This window comes from Oncorhynchus gorbuscha, unplaced genomic scaffold, assembly GCF_021184085.1.
Source record: "Oncorhynchus gorbuscha isolate QuinsamMale2020 ecotype Even-year unplaced genomic scaffold, OgorEven_v1.0 Un_scaffold_9475, whole genome shotgun sequence".
Lineage (NCBI taxonomy): Eukaryota > Metazoa > Chordata > Actinopteri > Salmoniformes > Salmonidae > Oncorhynchus > Oncorhynchus gorbuscha.
The window spans coordinates 1-12,631 of record NW_025752434.1 but is presented as its reverse complement, the minus strand read 5'-3'; the positions used below and the strand labels follow the sequence as shown (position 1 = coordinate 12,631).

Genomic DNA, 12,631 nt, shown 5'->3' with positions numbered 1-12,631 from the left:
AGTGTCTGAATGTGGAGTGTCTGAATGTGGAGTGTCTGAATGTGGAGTGTCTGAATGTGGAGTGTCTGAATGTGGAGTGTCTGAATGTGGAGTGTCTGAATGTGGAGTGTCTGAATGTGGAGTGTCTGAATGTGGAGTGTCTGAATGTGGAGTGTCTGACTGCCTGAGAGTGTCTGAATGTGGAGTGTCTGAATGTGGAGTGTCTGACTGTGGAGTGTCTGAATGTGGGAGTGTCTGACTGTGGAGTGTCTGAATGTGGAGTGTCTGAATGTGGAGTGTCTGAATGTGGAGTGTCTGAATGTGGAGTGTCTGACTGTGGAGTGTCTGAATGTGGAGTGTCTGAATGTGGAGTGTCTGACTGTGGAGTGTCTGAATGTGGAGTGTTTGAATGTGGAGTGTCTGAATGTGGAGTGTCTGAATGTGGAGTGTCTGAATGTGGAGTGTCTGAATGTGGAGTGTCTGAATGTGGAGTGTCTGACTGTGGAGTGTCTGAATGTGGAGTGTCTGAATGTGGAGTGTCTGAATGTGGAGTGTCTGAATGTGGAGTGTCTGAATGTGGAGTGTCTGAATGTGGAGTGTCTGAATGTGGAGTGTCTGAATGTGGAGTGTCTGAATGTGGAGTGTCTGAATGTGGAGTGTCTGAATGTGGAGTGTCTGAATGTGGAGTGTCTGACTGTGGAGTGTCTGAATGTGGAGTGTCTGAATGTGGAGTGTCTGAATGTGGAGTGTCTGAATGTGGAGTGTCTGAATGTGGAGTGTCTGAATGTGGAGTGTCTGAATGTGGAGTGACAGGCTGCAGATTTCTTTAATGGATCTATTACGTGGTCCGTCTCAGCGTTAAGATGTTTGGGCGTAGTAATATTCTGTTACGTACCTGCTGTCCTCAGAGATGAAAGTGTAATTCACACGGCCGCTGGCCCTCAGCATTCAGGCTGTGTCCCTCCACACAGGCCTATTAGCACAGCGAGGCCCGGTGTCACTGTGTGTGACGTTGGGAGGTAACACAGCGCTTCACTCTAAAACAGTTTGTCATTAAGATGGCTGGGCCTGGTCCAGGATGCTCCTACAGATGGCTCATTTATCCCCCATGTCCATGTAAATATTATTGGTCTGTGTTCTTGCCCATGCTAATGCAGAGACCCACATGGGGCCACACTCCTGTTTTCTCTATTCATTAAACTGTTAATATATACACAGCCTGCATTATGGATCGGACTGACTTTCAGTCCACATACGAGCAACCAGAAAAGTCTACTCTAAACAGAGACAACCTGAATCCTGAACCACAACTCATTTGAATACAGAGCCCATAACTGTAACATTCAAATTCCTTTGTTTTCCATTCAAATGAGCCAGACCAGGATATTAATTGTAATGTCTGATATCTCTGTCTGATGTTATGTGATATGCGATGCTGTGTCAGTATGTTAGCTAACTGTCCCCATGCCTGTCCTCTAGTGCCCCCTGTGTTTGTGGTGCGGCCCAGGAACCAAGTGGTGGCGGTGGGGAGGACCGTCACCTTCCAGTGTGAAGCAACAGGAAACCCTCAACCTGCTATCTTCTGGCAGAGAGAGGGCAGCCAGGTGAGAGGCTCTGCGGGACCTACAGTACACCAGGAACCCAACATGAGCACATGTTGAGGAATGTGCATGGAACAAAAAAGAAAGGCAACCAAGTAGTAAATCATTGTCCTCCTTCTTTTATTATTTGATATTCCCATATGCTCTTTACACATTTTATGATTGCACCTATAAAACCAGCCATACAATCAGTGAACTTCACTGACCTTCACACTGATGCTTCAATTGGACCGTTCCATTCCATCACCCTTCAGGTCTTCCATAGCCTACTGTCTTTATCTGATCTGCTTCTCTATATGTGTCCTGTCTTCTCTCTTCTCTGTCTATATCTATCCTGTCTTCTCTCTTCTCTGTCTTCTCTCTTCTCTGTCTATATCTGGCCTGTCTTCTCTCTTCTCTGTCTATATCTATCCTGTCTTCTCTCATTTCTGTCTTCTCTCTTCTCTGTCTATATCTGGCCTGTCTTCTCTCTTCTCTGTCTATATCTGGCCTGTCTTCTCTCTTCTCTGTCTATATCTGTCCTGTCTTCTCTCTATCCTGTCTTCTCTCATTTCTGTCTTCTCTCTTCTCTGTCTATATCTGGCCTGTCTTCTCTCTTCTCTGTCTATATCTGGCCTGTCTTCTCTCTTCTCTGTCTATATCTGTCCTGTCTTCTCTCTTCCCTGTCTTCTCTCTTCTCTGTCTTCTCTCTTCTCTGTCTATATCTGTCCTGTCTTCTCTCTCTCTCTGTCTATATCTGGCCTGTCTTCTCTCTTCTCTGTCTATATCTGTCCTGTCTTCTCTCTTCCCTGTCTTCTCTCTTCTCTGTCTTCTCTCTTCTCTGTCTATATCTGTCCTGTCTTCTCTCTCTCTCTGTCTATATCTGTCCTGTCTTCTCTCTTCTCTGTCTTCTCTGTCTATATCTATCCTGTCTTCTCTCTTCTCTGTCTTCTCTGTCTATATCTGTCCTGTCTTCTCTCTTCCCTGTCTTCTCTCTTCTCTGTCTTCTCTCTTCTCTGTCTATATCTGTCCTGTCTTCTCTCTTCCCTGTCTTCTCTCTTCTCTGTCTTCTCTCTTCTCTGTCTATATCTGTCCTGTCTTCTCTCTTCTCTGTCTATATCTGTCCTGTCTTCTCTCTTCTCTGTCTTCTCTGTCTATATCTATCCTGTCTTCTCTCTTCTCTGTCTTCTCTGTCTATATCTATCCTGTCTTCTCTCTTCTCTGTCTATATCTGTCCTGTCTTCTCTCTTCTCTGTCTATATCTGTCCTGTCTTCTCTCTTCTCTGTCTTCTCTGTCTATATCTATCCTGTCTTCTCTCTTCTCTGTCTTCTCTCTTCTCTGTCTATATCTATCCTGTCTTCTCTCTTCTCTGTCTATATCTATCCTGTCTTCTCTCTTCCCTGTCTTCTCTCTTCTCTGTCTTCTCTCTTCTCTGTCTATATCTGTCCTGTCTTCTCTCTCCTCTGTCTTCTCTCTTCTCTGTCTATATCTATCCTGTCTTCTCTCTTCCCTGTCTTCTCTCTTCTCTGTCTATATCTGGCCTGTCTTCTCTCTTCTCTGTCTATATCTGTTCTGTCTCCTCTCTTCTCTGTCTTCTCTCTTCTCTGTCTATATCTGGCCTGTCTTCTCTCTTCTCTGTCTATATCTGGCCTGTCTTCTCTCTTCTCTGTCTATATCTGGCCTGTCTTCTCTCTTCTCTGTCTATATCTGTTCTGTCTCCTCTCTTCCCTGTCTTCTCTCTTCTCTGTCTATATCTGGCCTGTCTTCTCTCTTCTCTGTCTATATCTGGCCTGTCTTCTCTCTTCTCTGTCTATATCTGGCCTGTCTTCTCTCTTCTCTGTCTATATCTGTTCTGTCTCCTCTCTTCTCTGTCTACATCTGTACTTTCTTCTCTCCTCTCCCTCCTCTAGAACCTGCTCTTCTCCTACCAGCCCCCCCAGCCGTCTAGTCGCGTCTCCGTCTCCCAGACGGGGGACCTGACTATCACAGATGCAGAGCGCTCAGACGTGGGCTACTACAGCTGCCAGGCCCTCAACATCGCTGGCTCTGTCATCACCAAGGCCCTGCTGGAGGTCACTGACGGTGAGTTCCACCAATCAGTGACTCACAGAATTAGATCTTGGAGGCATCTTGGTGGTATTGTCACACCTTGGCACATAGACATGTAGGGGTTTGAATAAACACATAATAATATACATGAGCTGTATTTAAGTAGCTAAAGTACATATTGAGGTCTGTGGAGTTTTGATCAGACTGTGTTCCAAGTCTGGCCCGGTCTCTGTGCTCCTGTCAGGGTGCGGAGACTCTGTGGTGACTCATCTTCTCCAGGAGCCTGGCTTGCCTCTTGGCTCTGGGCTGTTTGCTCCTGGCAGTGTATCATTTATGCTGGCTGGTGTCTTTAGGAGTCTCCTCTCATTAACAGACTAGCCTGCTGGTGGAGGGATCTGTCTTTGTGGGGAGGCCTGGTTCAGACCTCTAATCACTCTCAGTCAATGCAGCCAGCCTGGTAGTGTAGTCACCTTGGCTTTAGTCCCAGCGTTCCCATAGCGACTCACTCAGTCTCTCCGGTCACTATTATTTTGTTTACCTCTCACCTAGATTCAACCCTCTCTAACCAGACACCTCTCACCTATATTCAACCCTCTCTAACCAGACACCTCTCACCTAGATTCAACCCTCTCTAACCAGACACCTCTCACCTAGATTCAACCCTCTCTAACCAGACACCTCTCACCTAGATTCAACCCTCTCTAACCAGACACCTCTCACCTAGATTCAACCCTCTCTAACCAGACACCTCTCACCTAAATTCAACCCTCTCTAACCAGACACCTCTCACCTAGATTCAACCCTCTCTAACCAGACACCTCTCACCTAGATTCAACCCTCTCTAACCAGACACCTCTCACCTATATTCAACCCTCTCTAACCAGACACCTCTCACCTAGATTCAACCCTCTCTAACCAGACACCTCTCCCTCTACCTTTGTAGCTGGGCCTGCTCTCTCTCTCTCCCTCTCTCTTTGGCGTGGCATGTCCTGGTAGACAGTAGAAGGAGAAGATAATACCAGTTATTAAAGGGAGCAGGCCTCCTCATCTCCGTAGGCAAATCTTGTAATTACAGGTCACAGTGGCAATGTTTTAGTAACTACACCAGAGCCAGCACCAGAGCCAGTCTCCCATGTATGATACTACACTGAGTGTGTGTGTAAATGTACAGACGTATGTCCTACATTATGTGTATTTAAAAGGGGATACACATATTGCATGTTTACAATAGATTTGCTATTCCTTTGAACCAAACAACCTTATGCTTCTGACTAAATCAGCTGCCCTGGCAGAACTGGTTATCAATAGCAGTATTAACAGCATTAATGATAACAGCCTCAGTAACACTGCTACTCTACAGTAGCACTGCTGCTCTACAGTAGCACTGCTGCTCTACAGTAGCATTGCTACTCTCAGTAGCACTGCTACTCTCAGTAGCACTCTATAGTAGCACTCTACAGTAGCACTCTACAGTAGCACTCTATAGTAGCACTCTACAGTAGCACTCTACAGTAGCAGGGACATGATGGACACCGTTCTCCGGTCACATAATGGAAATTAAATGGAGACAAAGCACGTTTAATTCAATCTGTGTGTGTCGACTGGTGAACGCCCACTGAGAGGGGGATGACAAGGAGGAAGAGGGGGAGAGGGGACAGAGGAGGGAGGGAAAATTCTTCATGGTAATAACATTGTCTGTGCTGCTAGGTATTTAGAAGCGTTTTCTCCCATGTTCTGTGTTTTATAGACTGGAGGTGTGGTTTCATGAGGGGGGTGTGGTTAAGGAGGTGGAGAGGGGATGGGGGGGTTTGGTTGGCTGTGAATGTTAACGTCTCCATTGGAGTCTGGATCTGCAGAAAGAGGACTTGTATGTTAGCCTGTTTTAGTTGAATTTACACCTCATTTGTTTGGCTAAGGTCAACTCCTACTGCTGAATGATTAGAAAATTGCTTCCAGTTGTGAAAATTTCATTTCATTCAATTTTTGAATTTCTCTCTCTCTCCGTCTACCACACAGCTACCTTGTGTTTGCAATACTCTCACCTTCCTCCTGTTCCTTCCTGTTATTTATGTGTTTCTCTACAATCCCACTGTATAATTGTCTCTCCATTTATTTTATTATTCTCATCAAATCCACTCAACATTGTTCTCTCATCGTCCACTCAAATTATATATATTCTCTCCCACACAGTCTCTAACTCTCCCCTCTCTCTCTTTCTCTCTAGTTGTGTCTGATCGCCCACCTCCAGTTGTCCGCCAGGGTCCGACCAATCAGACAGTCTCTGTGGACGGGACGGTGGTTCTGAGTTGCCTAGCAATGGGTAAGCCCACCCCCACCATCATGTGGAGGAAGGACGGGGTGTTGGTGTCCACTCACGACTCCCGGGTCAAACAGCTGGACACGGGTGCACTGCAGATCCGCTACGCCAAGGTAACACACAACACACTCAAACATGTACACACACGCATACACACACACATTCACATGCACGCTCGCACGCACACACAAAGAAACTCTCATCTTCACTGAATACACAGTATAAACACATGGAATGGTAGACCTTCTCTCCAAGCTTTTCAAAGCATAAAGATAAAACAATGTGTTGATGTACCTCTCTGGTTCAGAGTACGAGTACTGAGAAAATACATCAAACTGCAGCCTTTATACTACAGGACTGTCTGATCTACAGAGCAACATATAGGTCTACTGTAGTGTACCAGCTCACATGGAATATCTTACTGAGGCAGTTGGCTGTCAAATCATATCCCCCATTATCCTAATATATGGAAATAAGAACTTCATTGAATGGAATTCTGTTCTCAATGTAGAACAGTTTGGCTGTTTGAAACTTCCGAATTGACCTCCTTCATATGTTACCATTTCCAATTAGCTCTTCCATTAGCCGAGACATGAATAACGCATTCCCCCAATCACTTTCAAAGCTGTCCTAAATAACTATACTGCGGAGTGGCTGGCTGACTGGCTGGCAGAGTAACTCCTGCTGCTCCATCAGTAAATAAAGCATGTGATCAGTTCCCTCCTAGGGTCCAGCCATGCCTCTCCTCTCCTCAGTGAGCTGTCAATCAGCTGTCAGGGGTTTGAAGTGAATTCACACACGCTATTGTCCTGTCACTCAACAGAGTGTGATGGGGAGATGTGTGAAGCAGAACACTGAGGGAGAGACCAAGGGGGGTGCCGATTCAAATCCACCTCCAGATGGAGGCATCAAGGGGTCAGAGTTCGCGTTAGACTGTTGCTGTGTGTACGCGTGTGTGTTGTGATGACTGCAGGCAGGTTGTGTGTGGTGACAGGGATGTGGTGAATGGGCAACACTGTGAGAACAGTGTGATATGTTTTCAACCCAAACCTTACGTAAGGCAATTTACATGAATTAACATTTAGTTTATGTTTGGAGGTAACGCACCATGTCTTTTTCAATGCATTTTGAGGAGCTGGATGACTTGTTACATTTACATTTAATTAATTACATTTAAGTCATTTAGCAGACGCTCTTATCCAGAGCGACTTACAAATTGGTGCATTCACCTTATGACATCCAGTGGAACAACCACTTTACAATAGTGCATCTAAATATTTTAAGGGGGGTGAGAAGGATTACTTTATCCTATCCTAGGTATTCCTTAAAGAGGTGGGGTTTCAGGTGTCTCCGGAAGGTGGTGATTGACTCCGCTGTCCTGGCGTCGTGAGGGAGTTTGTTCCACCATTGGGGAGCCAGAGCAGCGAACAGTTTTGACTGAGCTGAGCGGGAACTGTACTTCCTCAGTGGTAGGGAGGCGAGCAGGCCAGAGGTGGATGAACGCAGTGCCCTTATTTGGGTGTAGGGCCTGATCAGAGCCTGGAGGTACTGAGGTGCCGTTCCCCTCACAGCTCCGTAGGCAAGCACCATGGTCTTGTAGCGGATGCGAGCTTCAACTGGAAGCCAGTGGAGAGAGCGGAGGAGCGGGGTGACGTGAGAGAACTTGGGAAGGTTGAACACTAGACGGGCTGCGGCGTTCTGGATGAGTTGTAGGGGTTTAATGGCACAGGCAGGGAGCCCAGCCAACAGCGAGTTGCAGTAATCCAGACGGGAGATGACAAGTGCCTGGATTAGGACCTGCGCCGCTTCCTGTGTGAGGCAGGGTCGTACTCTGCGGATGTTGTAGAGCATGAACCTACAGGAACGGGCCACCGCCTTGATATTAGTTGAGAACGACAGTTTGTTGTCCAGGATCACGCCAAGGTTCTTAGCGCTCTGGGAGGAGGACACAATGGAGTTGTCAACCGTGATGGCGAGATCATGGAACGGGCAGTCCTTCCCCGGGAGGAAGAGCAGCTCCGTCTTGCCGAAGTTCAGCTTGAGGTGGTGATCCGTCATCCACACTGATATGTCTGCCAGACATGCAGAGATGCGATTCGCCACCTGGTCATCAGAAGGGGGAAAGGAGAAGATTAATTGTGTGTCGTCTGCATAGCAATGATAGGAGAGACCATGTGAGGTTATGACAGAGCCAAGTGACTTGGTGTATAGCGAGAATAGGAGAGGGCCTAGAACAGAGCCCTGGGGGACACCAGTGGTGAGAGCGCGTGGTGAGGAGACAGATTCTCGCCACGCCACCTGGTAGGAGCGACCTGTCAGGTAGGACGCAATCCAAGCGTGGGCCGCGCCGGAGATGCCCAACTCGGAGAGGGTGGAGAGGAGGATCTGATGGTTCACAGTATCGAAGGCAGCCGATAGGTCTAGAAGGATGAGAGCAGAGGAGAGAGAGTTAGCTTTAGCGGTGCGGAGCGCCTCCGTGATACAGAGAAGAGCAGTCTCAGTTGAATGACTAGTCTTGAAACCTGACTGATTTGGATCAAGAAGGTCATTCTGAGAGAGATAGCGGGAGAGCTGACCAAGGACGGCACGTTCAAGAGTTTTGGAGAGAAAAGAAAGAAGGGATACTGGTCTGTAGTTGTTGACATCGGAGGGATCGAGTGTAGGTTTTTTCAGAAGGGGTGCAACTCTCGCTCTCTTGAAGACGGAAGGGACGTAGCCAGCGGTCAGGGATAAGTTGATGAGCGAGGTGAGGTAAGGAGAAGGTCTCGGAAATGGTCTGGAGAAGAGAGGAGGGATAGGGTCGACGGGCAGGTTGTTGGGCGGCCGGCCGTCACAAGGCGAGATTTCATCTGGAGAGGGAAAGGGTCAGAGCACAGGGTAGGGCAGTGTGAGCAGAACCAGCGGTGTTGTTTGACTTAGCAAACGAGGATCGGATATCGTCGATCTTCTTTTTCAAAATGGTTGACGGTCATCTGCAGAGAGGGAGGAGGGGGAGGGAGGAGGGATTCAGGAGGGAGGAGAATGTGGCAAAGAGCTTCCTAGGGTTGAGGCAGATGCTTGGAATTTAGAGTGGTAGAAAGTGGCTTTTAGCAGCAGAGACAGAGGGAGGAAAATGTAGAGGAGGGAGTGAAAGATGCCAGGTCCACAGGAGGCGAGTTTTCCTCCATTTCCGCTCGGCCTTCCGGAGCCCTGTTCTGTGAGCTCGCATTGAGTCGTCAAGCCACGGAGCGGGAGGGAGGACCGAGCCGGCCTGAAAGATAGGGGACATAGAGAGTCAAAGGATGCAGAAAGGGAGGAGAGGAGGGTTGAGAGCAGAATCAGGAGATAGGTTGGAGAAGGTTTGAGCAGAGGGAAGAGATGATAGGATGGAAGAGAGAGAGTAGCGGGGAGAGAGAGCGAGGTTGGGACGGCGCGATACCATCCGAGTAGGGGCAGTGTGGGAAGTGTTGGATGAGGAGGCGAGAGGGAAAAGGATACAAGGTAGTGGTCGGAGACTTGGAGGGGAGTTGCAATGAGGTTAGTGGAAGAACAGCATCTAGTAAAGATGAGGTCGAGCGTATTGCCTGCCTTGTGAGTAGGGGGAAGGTGAGAGGGGTGAGGTCAAAAGAGGAGAGGAGTGGAAGAAGGAGGCAGAGGGAATGGGAGTCAAAGGTAGACGTGGGGAGGTTAAAGTCGCCTTAGAACTGTGAGAGGTGAGCCGTCCTCAGGAAAAGGAGCTTATCAAGGCACTCAAGCTCATTATTAGACTCTCCGAGGGACCTGGAGGGCGATAAATGATAAGGATGTTAGCTTGAAAGGGCTGGTAACTGTGACAGCATGAAATTCAAAGGGAGGCGATAGACAGATGGGTAAGGGGAGAAGAGAGAATGCCATGGGAGAGATAAGGATCCCTATGCCACCACCCCGCTGACCAGAAGCTCTCGGTGTGCGAGAACACGTGACGAAGAGAGAGCAGTAGGGTAGCAGTGTTATCTGTGGTGATCCATGTTTCTGTCAGTGCCAAAGTCGAGGACTGGAAGGCATAGGCTGAGATGAACTCTGCCTTGTTGGCTGCAATTGGGCAGTTCCAGAGGCTACCGGAGACCTGAACTCCACGTGGGTGCGCGCTAGGACCACCAGATTAGGGTGGCAGCGGCCACGCGGTGGAGCGTTTGTATGGTCTGTGCAGAGAAGGAGAGAGAACAGGGATAGACAGACACATAGTTGACAGGCTGCAAGAAGAGGCTACGCTAATGCAAGGAGATTGGAATGACAAGTGGACTACACGCCTCGAATGTTCAGAAAGTTAGACTTCGAAGAATCTTATTGACTAAAATTATTAAAATGATACAGTACTGCTGAAGTAGGCTAGCTGGCAGTGGCTGCGTTGTTGACTTTGTAGGCTAGCTGACAGTGGCTGCGTTGTTGACACTACACTAATCAAGTCGTTCCGTTAGGTGTAGTAGTTTCTACAGTGCTGCCTGACCAGGAGCTAGCTGGCTAGCTAGCGGGTGCTGATTACGTTACGTTGCGTTAAAGAACGAAACTAGCTGGCTAGCTAACCTAGAAAATCGCTCTAGACTACACAATTATCTTTGATACACAGACGGCTGTGTAGCTGGCTATGCTTGGCTGGCTACGATCAAACAAATCAAACCGTTGTGCTGTAATGAAATGAAATGAAAATGTGATACTACCTGTGGAGCGAAGCGGAATGCAACCGGGTTGTTGAGTGCGGGAAGTTCTATTCAGTAGACGTTGGCTAGCTGTTGGCTAGCTGCAGTGTCTCCTACGCTAGGGCGACAAATAGCTGGCTAGCTAACCTCGGTAAATTAAGATAATCACTCTAAGACTACACGCTCTAAACTACACAATTATCTTGGATACGAAGACAGCAAAGACAACTATGTCGCTAGCTAACACTACACTAATCAAGTCGTTCAGTTGAGTGTAATAGTTTCTACAGTGCTGCTATTCGGTAGACGGTGGACGTTTGCTAGCTGGCTAGCTGCTGGGCAGATAGCAGTGTAGATCACGTTGGGCAGCCGAAATACGAAGTTGCAATAGAAGTGCTGACTGTTTCACTTTGTTGTCCTCTTTCTTTTCCCTTTTTCTTCTGTCCTTCTTTTTGTCCTTATTTTGTCTTCCTTTCTTCTGTTAACTAGATATTTTTTGTTGTTATTCTTTTGTAAGCTAGCTAGCTTCTTCCAGGAGAGTCCCTAGCAACTGCTTAGGCAACAAGTAAACAATTCTGCTAGCAATTCACCTAGCTAAGATAACTGTACAATTTTATGAAAAATAGTTAATTTTTCAAAAGCCTGTCTTGTTAGTTTGTTCCTTGTTTTGTCTTCTATTGAATCTTGCAGTTTTCTCTTGATTTTTTCGATGTACTTCACTCTAAAAACATTTAAATCTCAATAAATACAGGAGCTCATTTTTCAGCAGCTGCTCAATTTAGAACTCCGGAAATACTTGTTCTTACCTGTCAGGTTGAGCTTAGATGGACCCAACCTGGAGGCTGATCTGCACAGGGAACACACACTCTCCCTCCTCAAACACACTGAGAACACACACTCTCCCTCTCTCAAACACACTGAGACACACATCTCCCCTCTCTCAAATGCATTACACTGAGACACACACTCTCCCTCTCTCAAACACACTGAGACCCTCTCCTCTCTCACACACACTGAGCACACTCTCTCTCTCTCTCAAACACACTGACACACACTCTCCCTCTCTCTCACACACACTGCAGACACACACTCTCCCTCTCTCTCTAACACACTACACACACTCTCCCTCTCTCATACACCCTGACACACACTCTCCCTCTCTCAACACTCTGGGACACACACTCTCCCTCTCTCACACACACTGCGACACACACTCTCCCTCTCTCAAACTACACTGCGACACACTCTCCCTCTCTCACACACACTGACACACACACTCTCCCTCTCTCAAACACACTGGAGACACACATTCTCCCTCTCTCAAACACACTGAGACACACACTCCCTCTCTCAAACACACTGCGACACACACTCTCCTCTCTCAAACACACTGAGACAGCCAATTCTCACTCTCTCAAACACACTGAGACACACACTCTCCTCTTCAAACACACTGAGACACACACTCTCCCTCTCTCAAACACACTGAGACACACACTTCTCTCTCAAACACACTTGAGACAGACACACTCTCCTCTCTCAAACACACTGAGACACACACTCTCCCTCTCTCAAACACACTGAGACACACTCTCCCTCTCTCTCAAACACACTGCGACACACACTCTCCTCAACACACCTGTGAGACACTGCACTCCCTCTCACACACACTGAGACACACACTCTCCCTCTCTCAAACACACTGAGACACACACTCTCCTCTTCTCAACACACACTGAGACACACACTCTCCTCTCTCAAACACACTGAGACACACGCTCTCCCTCTCTCAAACACACTGAGACACACACTCTCCCTTCTCTCAAACATCAATCGTGACACACACTTCTCCTCTCTCAAACACACTGGGCGACACACACTCTCCCTCTCTCACCCACACACTGAGACACACACTCTCTCTCTCAAACACACCGAGACACACACTCTCCCTCTCTCAAACACACTGACACACACTCTCCTCTCTCAAACACACTGAGACACACTCTCCCTCTCTCAAACACACTGAGACTCTCTCTCTCCTCTCAAACAC

General features: G+C 47.7%; 1 protein-coding gene across 1 annotated transcript; it reads left to right on the top strand.

The window, feature by feature from the left end:
* Nucleotides 1–1,371: 1,371 nt before the first annotated feature.
* On the top strand, nucleotides 1,372–6,039 carry LOC124030143 (roundabout homolog 1-like; the record flags this gene model as incomplete). Its single annotated transcript, XM_046341612.1, has 3 exons — nucleotides 1,372–1,583; nucleotides 3,471–3,642; nucleotides 5,834–6,039. Coding segments are annotated over exons 1-3 (567 nt in total), but the record flags the coding sequence as incomplete, so codon positions are not given.
* Between the last annotated feature and the right edge of the window lie 6,592 nt (nucleotides 6,040–12,631).